The 18,991-nt window shown below is 34.3% G+C and overlaps 1 protein-coding gene across 5 annotated transcripts in view; it reads left to right on the top strand.

The window, feature by feature from the left end:
* LOC138707859 (uncharacterized) overlaps positions 1-18,991 on the top strand; it is a 234,955-nt gene that overhangs the window by 195,533 nt on the left and 20,431 nt on the right. For all 5 annotated transcript variants that reach the window (XM_069837844.1, XM_069837848.1, XM_069837845.1 and 2 more), the window contains exons 22-24: positions 1,307-1,437; positions 10,205-10,295; positions 15,569-15,730. In XM_069837844.1, coding sequence (XP_069693945.1) covers positions 1,307-1,437; positions 10,205-10,295; positions 15,569-15,730 — 384 coding nt within the window. The remainder of the gene's footprint in view (positions 1-1,306; positions 1,438-10,204; positions 10,296-15,568; positions 15,731-18,991) is intronic.

Genomic DNA, 18,991 nt, shown 5'->3' with positions numbered 1-18,991 from the left:
TACGAAGCATAGCAAACTTACAACTAATAAATAAATGATAGCATCAAGACTTCAAATACATGCCTTTTCTTGCCCGCCAATATTAGTTACGGTATTATAACGGAATGTTAGTTGGGACACTGGAGGGAAATAGACCTTTAGGGAGGCCGAGACGTAGATGGGAGGATAATATTAAAATGGATTTGAGAGAGGTGGGATATGATGATAGAGAGTGGATTAATCTTGTACAGGATAGGGGATGGTGGGCTTATGTGAGGGCGGCAATGAACCTTCTGGTTCCTTAAAAGCCATTTGTAAGTATTATAACGGAAACGAACAGTTTCTTATTTAGAGAGTTTCAAAGTTACGAGTGTGGTGTAAGAAGTGAGAGCAGGCGGATTTTAACTCATTTACAAGAATATTATTTAAGGTGAGTTGTAAGAAAATCTATTTATTTCTTATTTCTCTTATTAAATCCACATAACAGTGAATTATATTACTATTTGTATTCTAAAAGTATGTTATTTGGCAGTTCCCCACTGCCTATTTATTCTATACCGGTATTTAAAAATAAAACGAGTGCATATAGGATTACCGGTATAGGTTGTTATAGGGTTTGTTCTAGTTTTAAACAACAGTCATTAATATAATATAGAACACACCTGTATGCGTCGAAAACAAAATTCCATACATAATAATATGTTTGAAATAGGTTAAATAAAAAAAAAATAAATATCTGTCTACCCCCTTACTTAGTTCACATTTCGCCACTGGTTAAAACTAATCACTCCTGGACAAGCAGCGCACTTTACACAATACAGTGACACTAAAAATTTGTTTATCCATGTCAAGTGATAAATAGAAATGAAGGAACACCTAGAATCTTGTTATTGCCAATTACAAAGAAAACTGTTAAGATACCGGTAACTTATTTGAAGTTAATGTAATTTATACAGAGATGTGTCCGGTCGAGAGTTAATGTAATATAATAGATATCTTTCATTCAGTCAGACACGAAGTTCCTATCTGAACTGTACGTTATTAGTTCATTACAATACAAACTGTTTAGTAGGATGACCATTATATTACAAGCCATTTAGTATGATAACCATTTAACACGTGTGAGTGACTGCAAGTAAAAGCAATAATGCTATCAATTGAAAGTTATAGGCCTATGTGGTCAAAGCTTACTTGTCTAACGTCTTTGTATTTCTAAATATATTTAAAAAATGTTCACGTTTTCATTGTTTTAATCTGCATAATATATTGCATAAACTTCAAGCATATTTGTGAAAAAACTATGTACAAGCATGCAGTTTCTTTTCAGGCCGCAGTACAGTGTTGCAAAGTTCTTCTAGAAAGAATGGAACCAGCAAAGAAGGACCTTAAGAACCCAACGTGGGTAGAATGGGTACAGGCAGCTTACCAGCAGAACATTGACTTGTGCGCCACTCACATGTGAGTATTTGCAAGCGCGAAATATTGCCTATTTTAATATAAATTATTTCAGTTATCCTCTGTAAAAAGTATCATAACATTTCCAGTATGGCAGCAAGGAAACAGGACAGAAGTTGGAAAATAAGATGATTTCCATGTATGAACAATCTTGAGCATTGTTTCACGAGAATGCCTTCCTCTGCACCTACACACTGCATACTGCACACAATGTACGTGAATCAGATGACAGAATGAAGGAACTGTGTCTTGAATTATGTTGAGTGCTGTCGACTACGCAATCAAAATTACAGTTTTTGTGTTATTTCGCGTTTATAGAATAAAAGAGTCACACATACTTAAGTTCGATGAATCTGGTGGATGCTACAGCACAGATATTTTTGCTCTCTGAAAACAAGCTATGATTTTGTGCGGTTTTACGCAATGGGAATCAGCTGCAATCATCTCCTTACTAAGGCCATACATGATTAACTATCTTAAATGTTTCAGAATATTCAAATGCTAAACAGCAATAACTTTCTGGTAACTGGATATGAATGCTTTGTACACAGTCCCCTCACAACCATAACACTAGTCTCTTTTTCATATGTTGCACTATATCAAACTTGCTGGTGAATAAATCCTACATAATCTTCCTGGGTCGCATAGAGGGATAAATGTAGACACAGAAAAGAGTCTAAACATGCTAATTTTACAGAATCTAAATGCATACCATTGTCAACATAAATTCAGTGCTTCATATATTTTGTACAGCTAGAGGATGTTGTTTATACGAACTTCAGTTGATTGTTTTAGAAAATGGACTAATATTTATTTTTTAGTACATTTAGTACATTTTTTAGTACATATCGTAATATTTATTTTTTTTTTCTGTCGATACAAAATGTAAAAGCCATACCACATCTGACACATTTAAATAATATTTGATGTAATTGTGATATATAACTAAAAGAATTTATTATGTAAAGAAGACGTGGTTCACACTGAAACTCACTTTGAAGTGTCTGGTTATTGAAAATTTGGCAAGTCATAATTTATCTGTTAATAATGGTATTATCACGATCATTATTTAGTAAAGTAAGAATGCAAGTACTGCATTATATTGGATCAGTTTTCCATATTTATGGCTCGACATCTTATATTATTTTGATTGATTGATTGATTGATTGATTGATTGATTGATTGATTGAGTCATTCATAGTGTTCTGCCCAAGAGTAGATCTTTCACTGCAAACCCAGCTTTCACCGCTCTTTCCTATTTTCTGCCTTCCTCTTTGTCTCCATATGTGATCCATACATATTTATGTCGTCTATCATCTAATATCCCCTTCTGAACCGAACTCTTCTCCTGTTCACCATTCCTTTCAGTGCATTCTCCAGTAGGCAGTTTCTTCTCAGCCAGCGAGCCAACTAAGTCCTTTTCCTCTTACTGATCAGTTTCAGCATCATTCTTTCTTCACCCACTCTTTTCAACAGAGCCTCATTTCTTGTTCTGTTTGTCCATTTCACTCATTCCATTCTTCTCCATATCCACATTTGAAATGCTTCTATTCACTTCTCTTCACGTCGTTGTAATGTCCATGTTTCTGCCTCATACAATGCCACACTCCATACAAAGCACTTCACTAGTTCTTCCTTAGTTCTTTTTCCAGAGGTCTGCAGAAGATGCTCATGTTACTGCTTATATTACGCCCCAAGTATTTGAAGCTGTCCACTTGCTCTACTGCCTCATTTAGAATTCTCAATTTCATCTTCTTTATTTTTCTCCCTATAACCATATTTTGATATTGAATTTATTTAGAAAATGTATGCTTGTATTGACATACACATATTTTTTTTAATGTCAACTTATTTCTGTAATAGTAGAAATAGGAAATACAGCTTTAATTTTCGTTCAAGATGACAATTATTTTGATTGGTAGTCTGAGGAATATTTTTAACATTAAGTAATAATTTTCATAAAAAAATTTAGTTCTGTATTGGTAGGAACAGGAAATACATGTTTAATAATAAAATAAAAAAAAAGAGAGTCAACGAGTTGACACAATTTCTCATATGTTTTACGCATTTTCCAACAATTTAATTCCTGCATTACATTGTGAATGATATTATTGTTAATGCTTATTTTTTAACTTTTGTTCATACCTAATTAAACCATTTAAATGCATCAGTACTGTACCTCTGACTGAAGTTCTAGCTGATAAATCTATAATTTACAATTCATGTTGGAAAATGTTCAGCTAAGCCTCGTGTTAATAACATATATCAAAATATGATTAATTATTATTCAGTCAATATGGCTTAAGCATTGCATTACATATGAAAGAAAAACATATGAGAAAAAATATTGATGTGTTACATCCTATTTAATCTTGATACAAACGTTCTCGCCCCTAATGGGGCATCTTCAGATACAAATATAAGTATCATCTAAAATCAATTACAATACAAGATTTATATTTGAAACTACCTTGACTAGAATAAAATATGACATAATGACAATATTATCTATACCAACATTAAATGTCCTGTCAAAATATTAAAAACAAATTTATTTTAAAACAATGTGAATGTGCTTGGCTATACAAAGTAGATTCCTTGTATGGTATCTCAAATGTATTGTGTTGTTGTCAATAAAATCATTAAAAATACTAAAACTACGCAAATTAAAATCTAATATTATCAAATGTGGAGTCATAAAAGCATATATAACTAATGTCGTGGAGCAATTGGAATTCTCGTAAAATGTTCAATGCCCTCGTATCTGAAAACAAACATATATCTGTGATAGGTGAAATAGAGATTATTTTGAAATGCCATGTGAAGGTATGAAATTACTTACAACATCATGCGAATCTAATCATCATACACGAGTTGTTGAACAGAAAGGATGTGTTTTGCCCGTAATCAGTCTAATGGAATAAACTGCAATCCGATGACAAGTTGTTTGTATTCATTTTAATCTGTAACATATGTTTTTATATTATAAAATGAAAGATTTGAAAAGGGGGTCAAAAGAATGTCTAAAAAAGTTTACTTACATACAGAGCAATAGAACCGTGTGTAGCTGTAGGCTTGGGTGTTTTCTTACAACTGACCAAGTGTAACATATTATGATGGTTCATGTATCCGCGGAGTAATCTGAATGGAATGAAAGAGGGAACTATGTTTTAAAGGGTGTACAAAGGATTGTGATTGTGAATTAGATTTTCATTGATTATAGTGCCTTGTTGTAATTTTTGTTTGGTAATATAAAACTCCTCTGCACTATTTATTAATTTAACGTCAGATCATGTATTTAAGATTTTGAAGGTGTCTTTTCTAAACCCTAATTCATGTCCCGTATCCATTAAGTGAATGGCATATTTAGATTTTCTACGATTGTTCTTAAAGTCTGACACATGTTCACTGTACCTAATTTTGAAATTCCTTCAGGTTTGACCTATATCAGGCTCCACCAGGTCGAGTCAAGATCGCGAGAGGGCATACAGGCCTGCTTACGGTTTCCACTGCGGGCAGTACAGTTGTACACTGCAGTCTGTCAGTGGTGGAACCTGTCGAGGTCGCTTGTGGGCACCAGTGCACTGCATTTTGCACCAGGAATATTTATGTACTAAAAACATGAACCTTAGCAATGTAATGGATGTTGTTGTGCGAACAGTTAATTTCATAAGTCTAAAGGACTTAATCACATGGAGTTCAGGGCACTGTGTGATGATACTAACAGTGAGTATGGGGATTTACTCTTCCACACCGAGGTAAGGTGGTTAAGTCGAGGAAAAGTTCTGGAACGTTTTCTCCCACTTAGGAATGAAATTGCGTTATTTATGGATGTACATGGGAAACTTGTTAGAAGCCTTGAAAGAATATATAAGAATAATGCAACAATTGTGCGAAGCCTTCGAACGTAGATTTCAGGATATGAGAGAACTTGAACAACAATTTAAGATATTTGCAACACCTTTTTCAGTGAGTGTCCTGGATATTTCTGCTGAACCACAATTAGAAATACTTGATTTACAAAGTGACATTGAGCTAAAGGACAAGTATCAAAACAGAAAAAGTATTAACCATTTCTGTACTTGTTTTCCACGAGAAAGGTTTCCTAAACTGCAAAATCTTGCTGCAAGAACGTTGTGCATGTTCGGGACAACCTACGTGTGCGAAACACTGTTTCCTTTAATGAAGTTTACAAAGTCACGTCACAGAAGCCAACTAAGTGGTGAACACTGAAAGCATGTTTGCAATTGGCTGGTACTAAAACAAAAGCTCCGCGAATTGAAAAGCTGCTTACTAAAAAAAACTGCAAAAATCGCCGCGGATCTCTGATATATAAGAAAAATTACTATTATTACAGAATTGTATTTGAATAATAACGTTTGTACTGTTGTTTTATTTTGTTAATTGAACTGTATAGCAATGAGAAGAAGACAAATAGTGAACAGTTTTATTTCGTAGTATGTTAATCTGTATAAAAGTGCGTATTTTGTTTTGTTTCATTATTGTGCAAACATACAAAAATTTATTTCGTATATAGTTAACTGTACCAAATTATGTAGAGTGGTGTTTTGAGTATAGTGCAATTAACAGTGAAAGTGTGCTTCAATTAAAAGCTGAAATTAATTGATATTCTTATCACAAATTTGGTTCACATACAAGTTCTTAGCTCCGCCACTGTGGAAGCAGCTACTCTTGCCCGCAGACGTACGTCAGGGCTTGAGGGTTTGTATGTACGCCCGAGAGTGTAGTCACTTGACGCTCCCTGACCTATATATTTATTTTTGCAAGTTATGCATTCCAAACTATAGATGCCATTATTAAGTAATTTATTATGTTTATGGATATCATTGGCTAAATTATTTTTAAGTTTATTGTTGGGTTTGTGGGCTATATTGATGTTCTCTTTTGCAAAAAATCTTAATCTACTAGAAATGTATTTATTATATGTGAGTGTTGCATATATTTTGTAGGTTTTTTCTTTACTAGTAGTATGGGTTGTTAGTTTCTTTGTTTGTCAGAAAAAACAGAGACAAATAAAACAAACAAAACTAACAACCCATACTACTATTAAAGAAAAAACTCAAAAAAATATATGCAACACTCACATATAATAAATACATTTCTAGTAGATTAAGTAATTTTTTTGCAAAAGAAAACATCAATATAGCCCATAAACCCAACAATAAACTTAAAAATATTTAGCCAATGATATCCATAAACATAATAAATTACTTAATAATGGCATCTATAGTTTGGAATGCATAATGTGCAAAAATAAATATATAGGTCAAACCTGAAGGAATTTCAAAATTAGGTACAGTGAACATGTGTCAGACTTTAAGAACAATCGTAGAAAATCTAAATATGCCATTCACTTAATGGATACGGGACATGAATTAGGGTTTAGAAAAGACACCTTCAAAATCTTAAATACATGCTCTGATGTTAAAATAATAAATAGTGCGGAGGAGTTTTATATTACCAAACAAAAATTACAACAAGGCACTATAATCAATGAAAATCTAATTCACAATCACAATCCTTTGTACACCCTTTAAAACATAGTTCCCTCTTTCATTCCATTCAGATTACTCCGCGGATACATGAACCATCATAATACGTTACACTTGGTCAGTTGTAAGAAAACACCCAAGCCTACAGCTACACACAGTCAGTTCTATTGCTCTGTACATAAGTAAAATTTTTTAGACATTCTTTTGACCCCTTTTTCAAATCTTTCATTTTATAATATAAAAACATATGTTACAGATTAAAATGAATACAAACAACTTGTCATCGGATTGCAGTTTATTCCATTAGACTGATTACGGGCAAAACACATCCTTTCTGTTCAACAACTCGTGTATGATGATTAGATTCGCATGATGTTGTAAGTAATTTCATACCTTCACATGGCATTTCAAAATAATCTCTATTTCACCTATCACAGATATATGTTTGTTTTCAGATACGAGGGCATTGAACATTTTACGAGAATTCCAATTGCTCCACGACATTAGTTATATATGCTTTTATGACTCCACATTTGATAATATTAGATTTTAATTTGCGTAGTTTTAGTATTTTTAATGATTTTATTGACAACAACACAATACATTTGAGATACCATACAAGGAATCTACTTTGTATAGCCAAGCACATTCACATTGTTTTAAAATAAATTTGTTTTTAATATTTTGACAGGACATTTAATGTTGGTATAGATAATATTGTCATTATGTCATATTTTATTCTAGTCAAGGTAGTTTCAAATATAAATCTTGTATTGTAATTGATTTTAGATGATACTTATATTTGTATCTGAAGATGCCCCATTAGGGGCGAGAACGTTTGTATCAAGATTAGATAGGATGTAACACATCAATATTTTTTCTCATATGTTTTTCTTTCATATGTAATGCAATGCTTAAGCCATATTGACTGAATAATAATTAATCATATTTTTATATATGTTATTGATAAATCTATTATCAGGCAGTACATTTCACTTGACGATATCGCACCCTGGGAGGAACAATGTTACAACTCAAAAAACCCAACTTTCACATTTTTTGTGAAATCAAAGTGCAAATATTTTGGAAAGGACAGTTAATACAACATGTACCTTTATTAGTTAGGAATTGAGTTACTTATTTTATACATTTTTAAATACTTTTATATTTTTCCAAGGCTAGAATAAACATGTAAACATAAGAGGAATGAAGTTACAGGAGAATGAAGAAAGTTACACAACACAGAACTGCAAGCGTTGTATTCTTCACCTGACATAATTAGGAACATTAAATCCAGACGTTTGAGATGGGCAGGGCATGTAGCACGTATGGGCGAATCCAGAAATGCATATAGAGTGTTAGTTGGGAGACTGGAGGGAAAAAGACTTTTGGGGAGGCCGAAACGTAGATGGGAGGATAATATTAAAATGGATTTGAGGAAGGTGGGATATGATGATAGAGACTGGATTAATCTTGCACAGGATAGGGACCAATGGTGGGCTTATGTGAGAGCGGCAATGAACCTTCGGGTTCCTTAAAAGCCATTGGTAAGTAAGAGTAAACATGTACTTTGAGTTGTGTTATTTTTGCCGAATAGAACATGAACATTTTTTTAGGTGTGTCTTTGTATCAACAATTCTAATAATTTGGTATAATGTATGATAAATGATTACAAGGCCATTAATGAACACATCTTATTGAGTTGTTTATTGGAAGCAAAAGTACAAAAGTGTTTTTACAACATCAAACATTGTTACAAAAATTTAGATGATTTTATAAAAATTTACTGAACAAAAGCTGGTAGATCTACAGGTAAATTAATTCAAAATCGAATCCTAAAAAGGTCCATAAAACTTAGGAATATAGTTGCCTCTGATAAGATCAAGGATATCTGACTTCTTTCTTTGAGTGACAGGAATTTTACTTTTGTATGCCGGAGGACAGATAATCTTCACTTCAATTAGTGTTTTCTTCTTTTCTCCATGTCTTAGCTTTACATTGTCCACTTTAATTCCCATGAACTCCTCCTGCTTGTATGAAGTTTATAAAAAAATTACTCTTAAAATCCTTCAGTACTTTCGTATCACCAATTTTAATAGTGGCATTCCTTTTTTTTTATATGCAGTGTTCTCTTTGGCTTGCATAGTTTTGTCTACGTCCTCTTCTTCACCTTCAACACTTTCTTTTATTGGGTGCTGTCTTGTCCATTTTCTGTTATCTTTCCATTTTTGTCTTTTTTTTTTTTTTTTTGAGGTTTTTTCTTCCACTTCTTGTACAACTTTTGTGAAATTGGATCCCAGTTGTTGCGTAACATTTTTTCAGTCAACAAAATCTCTGTGGGATAACTCTGTTACTTTAAAAGGAGTTCATGTTTTCTTTGCTGACCTTATTATTCTAACATACTGGAACATTATTGTAGGAAACTTGTCATAATTACTTCTTTTATCCATTTTTTTAATTTGCAAAAATGAATAAACCAAATTTTTGCCTTCAGTAATCAGGACAATAGTGACACAACTCAAAATAAAACACTATAAAACACAAATACCTATGCCTGCAAAACAAGGATAATGACCTAACTACAAATTAGACAACCAGAAACGTATTATTTCATTCCCTTCAATCATGAAGACTGTCACAACTCGAAAAGTGTCAGTATTCCAGCAAAACAGCACATAATCTCACTGTACCAGCTCTAAAGTGACACTGTTCTAGGTTGATGGGAATCAAATTGGCTGCTTAGCTGCCAATTTTGTAACTACAGAGGTGTCACTATTCCAGACTTGTAGAGAAAAAAATTTGTTGTATTGAATAGGGAATTAACTCAAATTCGTGAATTTTTTTAGTTGTGACATTTTTCTTGCCGGTGTGCGATGTGCATCATAGGAAGATGTTTTGTTGCATATGTCTCAAGTCTGATTTGTGAATATGTTACCAGTCATGTATGTAGTGGAGAGGAAAAGGAACTGGCCAACCTATCTCATTATCGCCTGACTTAGTTGCCTCATGAGTGATGTCTTATTGGTGTCACTTAAGAAGTCTTCGAACTGTTGACTAAACAAACACACGGTATACACCAAAAAGTGAAGGTGAACTTCCATTTTCTGCATTAGAGACAGAGAACTTTCTCGATAATTACGAAATTAAGATACAGAACTTCATTATAAATTGTATGAGTTAAGTAGATATAGTTCAATTAATATTTACCAAACGTAGATGTTAATTTTACTGGGTATTAAATCAAATATTTTTTTCAGGTACCCTTATAATGATGATGTGAAAACTTACGATATTTATGGGGTGACAGTCTGTGAAGTAGAGGTTGAACTACTGACTGGGCGACACCAGGTGAGTTTATATTTTTGTAATATATGCATATGTCAGCCACTGTGGAGTAATGATTAGCATGCCTGTCCGTGAAATGAGCAGACCCGGGTTCAAATCCTGGTTGCGACAAGTTACCTGGTTGGGGTTTTGTCCGAGATTTTCCCCCTCAACCACTTGAAGCAGAATTGCTGGGTAACTTTCGGCTTTCGGACTCATTTCGTCTTCATTAATTTCATTTTCATCTATCATCTTCAATAGTTTCAGGTCGACCAACAGATCTGGCAGACATGGTACTATGATTTGCCGACAGATATCCTCTCTCTGGGGAAGCTGCACAGATCCCAGGGAGGCATAGAGGCTTTAACAGCGGACTATGGCAGACCAGGGAATGTAGCTCCTTTAGACAGAAGGTGCCATAGTGAATCGCGCTATCTATGGTGCCACTATTTTCAGATCAATATAGGATGCAGTAAGACATAGTACGTGAATTGCAAACAGGTTCCACCGATCTGAGGAGGCTACAGAATATCAACAGGGAGGTGGAGAGGCTTTTCTGTTCATGCAGACTCCATCAGAATTAAAATATATATATATATATATATATAACTTATATATAGTTTATTTAACGACGCTCGCAACTGCAGAGGTTATATCAGCATCGCTGGTGTGCCAGAATTTTGTCCCATAGAAGTTCTTTTACATGCCAGTAAATCTATTGACATGAGCCTGTCGCATTTGAACACACTTAAATGCCATCGACCTGGGCCGGGATCGAACCCGCAACCTCGAGCACAGAAGGCCGAGGCCGACATCAGAATTGAATGCTGCAGCTGAATAGATAAGCTGGCACAGCATACCAAATGTGAATTTTCTCACAACGTAGCTTATCTTGTAAAGGCATGAGGATTTCCTGTAGCTGATACCTTGAATTCTGAGAGTTCATGTTTATATATGTAAATGTAAAATCCCTCATGTGAAAAATGTCGTATCGAGAATGGCTGAATTGTTGCGAACTTGAATGTGAAACTGCCAGCAGTAATTAATGTAATTGATGTGTGCTAGTGTGTCTGATGGTTTCAGTTTTGTACCGCCTTTACTCAGTATCCACATAACTTCAAAGGTTTCATAGCTTTATGCACTGACATATTTTCTGTGACAAACCCTACTAAGATTTTAATAGCCTATGTTGGAACAATAAAAAAGAAATTTGTATTTCGTTAACAGAAATATCACAAAATTAGCATATCAACTGATAGAAAGTATTTTTATTTGGTGCTGGAATATCAGAATATTTATTGACACTTCTCCCAACATTTCTGATGAGATTTGTAGCTGAAGCACAGTTTTGTGTAAGGTTTCTTTGGTCATGTAGAAGACTTGTGTTTATGTGGATTACTTTAATAATTCTGAAAAGTTTATGCTTGTGTAACATAACATATGCATTTTTACATATCAGTACTGTTCTTTATTTGCCAAACGTGTCTTTGAAAATCCACATATATATTAGCATTTTTTTTTTCTGGCAGAACATGCTGAAATGGCGTTCAGGCACCTTTTTGTTTTATTTTTCATAACAACCGAGAAATTTGTTAATAATTATGTTTTTAATGTAGCTTTTCCTTGAACTTCACTTAGGCATGGGAAAATCTTAAAACTGAACGAAAAGAAATTTAAAAACGACAAATTTCCCTTGTAATGGATAGTAATCATCTCTCCATACATTATGTATTCTACACAGCGTTCCACCACCTTTTCCTTCAGAAGAAAAACATTGCATATTAGTAATCAATTTTCAGACTTTGGGTACTTTGTGAATGCTCTGTATATTGTAAAACCTTATTCACTGTCATCTGTTAAAGAAAAGATGGCAACTATATACTCAGCTAGAGGTTGCAATGCATTATATTGTATTGTTGATGCAGTCACTACAGGTTCTTTCATATCACTACAGATTTAAAGTTTTGAAGTGGTATCATCATATACTCGGGCGTGTGCATGTGTGTGTTATTCCATATTTATTATAATATCAACATGTTCCATTACAAAGTGTAACAGTACATGTTTTGGTTTACATATTGTACATAAATTATTTTAACAATTATTATCATTAGTTTCCTCTACAATGTATGTAAGTCTAATGTGTAAATTATTAGAAATAATACTAAATATTTACAAAATTTTTGTTATATTAATTATCTTCAATCATATAGTCTAATATTTATCCATTTTGTAACAGTTAATATATACAATTATTGGTATTTTATTTACATATTTACTTACTAAATTTTAAACTAATCTACTCTTAAAGTACCTTAGAAATTATTACAGTACCTACCACTGAGTTACAGTATGTACTTTTCTCTTATGTCTAAGGTATATTATTTTCAAATTTAATTGATTTTATGAATTTACAGTACAGTACTCTTTAGTACTGGTATATGTAATTATGAGTTCATTTTTATGGACTATCTCCCTATTCTGTCTTATGCTTCAGCTTAATACGTTCTTTACAGTGTTACATATGCAAGAATCTTCCATGTCCTGTCAGCAGAGTTGTGTCAAACTTGCAGAGAGAGGCAGTTTCAGCTTTAATCTTTGGGAAACGTTGGGGAAGTATTTCTTAATTTCTGTTCCTTTATCTGTATTTTGCCATTTCACCTCGCTCTCCTCTCTCGACGTGTTCATTATACTGCTTTTTTGGAATCTTGCTGTACCAAACTAGTCCTCCACTTGCAACAGCCTGCTTTGCAAGACAATCAACGAGTTCATTTCCATGAATTCCCACATGAGCTTTGACCCAGTTACATGCTATAGACCAATTTTGATTTGTGAGAGATGTCAGCTTTTGTTGTATATCTTCTATCAGCTGGTTAAGATTTCTAATGTTCTCAAGAGAATTCAGTGTGATTTTACTGTCCATGTATATAGCAGCAGTTTTTGTGATGCCTTTGCTTAGTTGAAGGTCTTCAATTTTTTCGAGTGCCTTCAGGATTGTGAGCTGTTCAGCTGGATTGTTTGAACGCCTCTCATCCATTTTGTATCGCAGCTGATGTGTCAGTTCACCATTGAGCATTTTACAACTATCTCTGAGTCAACACCATCGTTGAATCTGCTTCCATCCGTGTAAATTTCCATAGAATACTTTCTATTGGTCTCTTCTTCTTCTTCTTCTTCTTCCTCTTCTTCTTCTATTGTAGGATATCCATTGGATGAGGCCACTTCTTCAGTTCCAGGACGGTGTCCAACTCCTTGGCTTTTCTCCCCTAACTTGATGATTATAAGTGTTTGGCCTGTCAGGATACATAGTAACTTCAGTAGATGTGGTTCGGAATGCTTTTGTGATTTTTATATTTATTATTATTTGAACCCTTATTAGTTTCCATCTGTTGTACTTTCTCTGGAGTGGCTCTATCCATTTGGGTGCTGCATATATTAGGGGCAATATTGCATCTTTATACATTGTTAGGAGGATTCATGTTTCAATCTCCAGTCGAGCTTTGCTGATTTGGATAGACCATTGATCAGCTTTGTACACTTGTCAGCTATGTGCTGAATATGATCATTGAAATTGAAACTTTGTCTATAATTATTCTAAGGTATTGCATTTTCTCCACCTGTTGAAGTTCTTTATTGTTGAGATATGCTAACTGTATGTTTTCTTTATCTTTGCGTTTCTTTCGTGTTATTAGCAAAACTTTCAATTTCTGGTCATTCAATTTAATTTTATTGTTCCTGACCCAGGTTGCGATCTTCTGCAATTCTATGTTGGCAAAGTTTTCAGTTTTCAAAATGTTTCTGCTTTTGGTTACAACTAAGAGATCATTGGAAATTGCAATAACTTTTGTGTGCTTTTTGTATTTTAAGCTGACAAGGGAATTGTATTGAATGTTTCAAAACCCTGGCCTACAGCAGCCAATGGCATAGCCATGAGATAGCAAGCAGTACTCGTGATCCGAATGTGCACTCTGACATGAATTCGAATCCTGCTTCTGGTTAGGATTTTCCAGGGATTTTTTCAACTTTGAAACGAGTATCGGAGTAATCTCGTTCGAAACCTTGATCTTTTTGAGCCTCCAAAATGGAAGGATTGGATTTCTTCAACATACTTACAATTGAAATTTTCGCTGAAGTCAATATGTAGGACAACTTCATTTGACCGTAATGTAGATTTTAATTTTGATATGGCATTAAATTGGTGAACTATATTTCCAACATGACACATAAATTTATCCATTGATTGATGAAGTAGCTTATAAAGGTTTACGATTGTCATTGTTATTTCTTGTTTTTCTACTTTTTGAATGATCTTTTCTTTGCATTTTATCATGCATTTTGTTGTTACTGTATCCCATCTTTTGACCTCCACATCACAGTCTTCAAATTGAGTGCTTATCATGAATTCATCACTTCCACACAAATGGAATCACTCCCTCACTAGTGAGGCAGTATGAAGGAGTGATGAAGTCTAACAAAACAGCCTACATTATTCCTTACAAATTGAGAATTTTGAGGCTAGATTCTACAATCTCAGCTTTCACTTCAATACTAGTATTTCAGTACAAAAACACTATTACTATATTCTGAAATCACCTTTATAAGTAACTCAATAGTAAGGGAGTGACTATAAAAAATTACTCGATGCAATATATCCAGTTTTTACTTTGCAGTATTAATATGTTGAGAAACAAACATGTCTTTATGTTCTTAAAATGTGCTCACATGAGTAACAAGTTCAGCTGTTTGTTTCCAGTATCCTACTCTGCAATGTGTTGCCAATATTATGAATTTCTTTTATCTAATGGAGTAATCATAAAGTTGGGGACATGCATATAATATTCCCTCACACTAATAATTTAAACATATGAGAAATGATTTAAGTACCGGTATCATTTTCCAATCACAAAATCTATACTTCATCCAGTTATCATATTAGAAAATAAATATTCAAAATCATGTTCCCAAGAAAATATCATTATGAGGACAAGATGACTGTGGGAACAACATGAAGGAGTGATAAAAAACAAACATTGTACAGATTTGACACATTTTTATCATTTTAAGGATTACAAATAAACTGAACCTCTTCAGCACTTAATTCCAGAAAAAATAAAATTGAAAACCACCAAAAAAACTCTAAGTGAGAGGCTATGGACACAGTTTGTGCTTAATTACAGGGAACAACACATATATATTTTTATAAATGATGGGAGAATTTACCACATTATAAATTTCAGTGCCATTCTTATTTCCTGCCTCTGGGATTTCATGAAACATAATGTATGCATTTTCTTCAGATTCTTCGAGTAGATATCTTAGAGGATGCTGGCAAAAGCATGAGTCCAGAAGTGGACATTGGACAAGTTGAAGGTGCGTTTGTGATGGGATTAGGATACTGGCTCACAGAACATATCGTGTATGAGCCAAACTCTGGAAATCTCTTAACAAACAGAACATGGGTAAGTATGGATAAGCTGTAATATGGAATCATAAGCTTTTGAGTAATTTTCTAACCAATTTAACTATTAATGTCTTTCAATATAGTGAATCTTTTTATTGCATACCATGTGTAGTGTTTTTTTTGCGATAATAATAATAATAATAATGTAGTATTATTATTATCATTATTATTATTGTAATTTTCATATATCAACAATAACCACACACCTGTCAACAATGAGTATTCCACCCAACACTGCAACACAATGTACTCCACTGAACGACAATGACTATTCACGTGGATTATTGAGAAGAACAACAATGTACTCCTAATCTCAACTAATGTTCACAAAGCATTATGTACAAAACAAAACTGTCAGTTCTCAGTTCACAGTTCGTTCGTCTTGGCTAGTTCTTCTAGCTCACTCACTCACGTTCATGGTACGTCGAACCCCAAGCCTTCCAGATACAATTTACTGCACTTCGAACTGAAGACTTCCAGATACAGTTCACTGCACTTCGAACCCAAGACTTCCGGATACGCCGCACTCGCCTGGACACTGCCACAGTTACCCACTCAAGTTCACTGCACCTCGAACTCAGATCCACACTGAATACGTCTCCGCTAACTAGCTTTCTCGCAGCTGACTATCTAAACTAAACTGACCTGCGGCTCTCTCGCCCTTTTTATTTATGAGATTACACGTTCTCGAATGTACTGCGTCCCAAAGTTTCTACAACAATCGGTCTCCAGACATTTCTTTACTTCCGCCGCAGTCTGTTTCCTTCCCCCTCTCTCTGCACTACGGCCCAGCACCTGCCGAAGCTCGCATCTCCTCTCTCCGCATCCCTCCTTTCTCCCCAGACGCGACTCTCCGATACGGCCAGAATGTTCCGGCCTGCTGCCATATTATTATTATTATTATTATTATTATTATCATCATCATCATTATCGTTATTATTATTATTATTATTATTATTATTATTATTATTATTATTATTATTATTATTATTATTATCTGCCTGTCAAGTAATAGGCCTAGTGGCCTGTTACGGTCTCCTGCTATCTGCTATCTTTGGAATAATTGTTTAACAGATCTTCCTATGGGGATGTACTGGAACTTCTGTTTTGGTATCCTAAAACGTTGCATTCTATTGACTTGTTGTAACCAATTTTGTCTGTAATCACGGAGACATTCAGCTATAGGAATTATCTTGATTCCATTAACTATTCCTTCATTTCATTTGTAATTTAAAGGGCTGATCCAATAGTTCTTCTCAGTTGCAATGATTATGATAAATCAGTGCATACGCAAATTATATTACTGTTAATTTAAAAATAGTACTTAGAGTGTGTTAAATTTTAATATCAAATAGGCCACTGACATAGCCATGAGATAGCAAGCAGTAGGTACTCGTGATCTGAATGTGCACTCTGCCATGAATTCGAATCCTGCTTGAACTGATTATCTGGTTAGAATTTTCCAGGGACTTTTTCAATCGTGAAACGAGTATCAGGTATTCTCGTGTCAAATCCTTGGTCTCATCTCGCCAAAATAATATCTTATATTACTGATTCCAAGGCTTTAGAGCGTTGTTAAGTAACTACTTAAAGACAAACATGTAGTGTGTTAATATTCCAGTGCATATGAAGATCGTGCAGTGAGAATATGAATTGGACATATTTAATAGTTTAATTGGAAAAATTTACATAGATTAACAGGAAATATAACATTTTAGCAGAACTGAGCTATTCATATAAAAATATCCTACTCAATAACGTCGTTTAAAGAGCACAAACCACGATAAAGAGATCAAGACTTAAAGTCAGAAGTCCACACCTGTGGAGTAACGGTCAGCGCGTCTGGCCGCGAAACCAGGTGGCCCAGGTTCGAATCCCGGTCGGGGCAAGTTACCTGGTTGAGGTTTTTTCCGGGGTTTTCCCTCAACCCAATACGAGCAAATGCTGGGTAACTTTCGGTGCTGGACCCCGGACTCATTTCACCGGCATTATCACCTTCATATCATTCAGACGCTAAATAACCTAGATGTTGATACAGCGTCGTAAAATAACCCAATAAAATTAAAAAAATAAATAAACTTAAAGTCAGAATAACTTGTTCCATAACTCGCAGTATTACCAAAAATGAAATGGAACCATGTTATTTCAAAAGTTTAATGTACTTTATATTAAATTTCAGTCTAATTATTACTGAAAATACTACGAATGAAGGCCTCCGTGCTTTCTGAAATCACTTTCATGACATCAAAGATGATAACTTAGAAGTTCATAAACTGAGCATGTATTGAAAGCAATATATTGTACAAACCAGCACAGCAAAAGAAAATTTACTTTTTTCAGAGTGCAATAAAATTGAGTGCGCATGTGCCGAAAGCCAGCAGGCATATAAACCATTACTCATTGCTCATCTTGTAGTATCCGTGGCAGACAGCCCATGAGGGGCTGAGGCCGACCAGCTGGCTGCTAACCTCACATCCACATCCCTCAACAGAGGAGAACGATTATCCAGTTAGAATGGACGTATTATGTGGTTAGCACGGTGATCCCCCAGCCATGTTATTGGTTTAACCGGATTTTGCTACCTATTATAGCTCTTCAAATCGATCACAATACTGGGTGAGCACCAGTCCCATACATTGGCCGAAATTTCATGAGAAAATTCCTTCCCATGAGGACTTGAACCAGCGTGCATTCAGTACTCGAGTTTATATATGAAGCCTTAGACCACGATGACACAGCACTGGACTTGTAGATTTAATACATTTGCTATTTTGAATGCAAGTTTTTTTCAGAGACATTGGCGTCATGATGGAGTACAATGCATCATAGTATTGCAACATGCGCCTTGTCCTGGGTAAGAGTCACTGTTGTCCCAGAGTTGTTGCTGTACTATGCAGAAACATATCCTGCATGTCGCATTAGACAAGCAATAGTATGTGTTATTAACATTCTTTCACATTTTTCCACAATCTGCTCTGTATGACTGGAGGAAATGAGCCACAGTTTCTCAGTAATGAGTGATCATGAACTGTTTGTTCCTTTTCATAATCTAATCAGTATTATGTCATATATTCTACATTGTTGTTCTTGAACGCTATTTTCCAAAAAAAAATAATAAATAAATAAATAAAAAAAAATAAAATAAATACATAGATATAAGATGATTAATCAAACAGAAACCACTTGATACGTAAATGAGACACATACCACCTTACTACGATTATTATGAGGAACAGTCAACAGATTAAAAATAGACTTT

The sequence above is a fragment of the Periplaneta americana genome, chromosome 10, assembly GCF_040183065.1.
Source record: "Periplaneta americana isolate PAMFEO1 chromosome 10, P.americana_PAMFEO1_priV1, whole genome shotgun sequence".
NCBI lineage: Eukaryota > Metazoa > Arthropoda > Insecta > Blattodea > Blattidae > Periplaneta > Periplaneta americana.
Note: the sequence above shows the minus strand (reverse complement) of the source record. Positions and strands in the feature narration are given on the sequence as shown.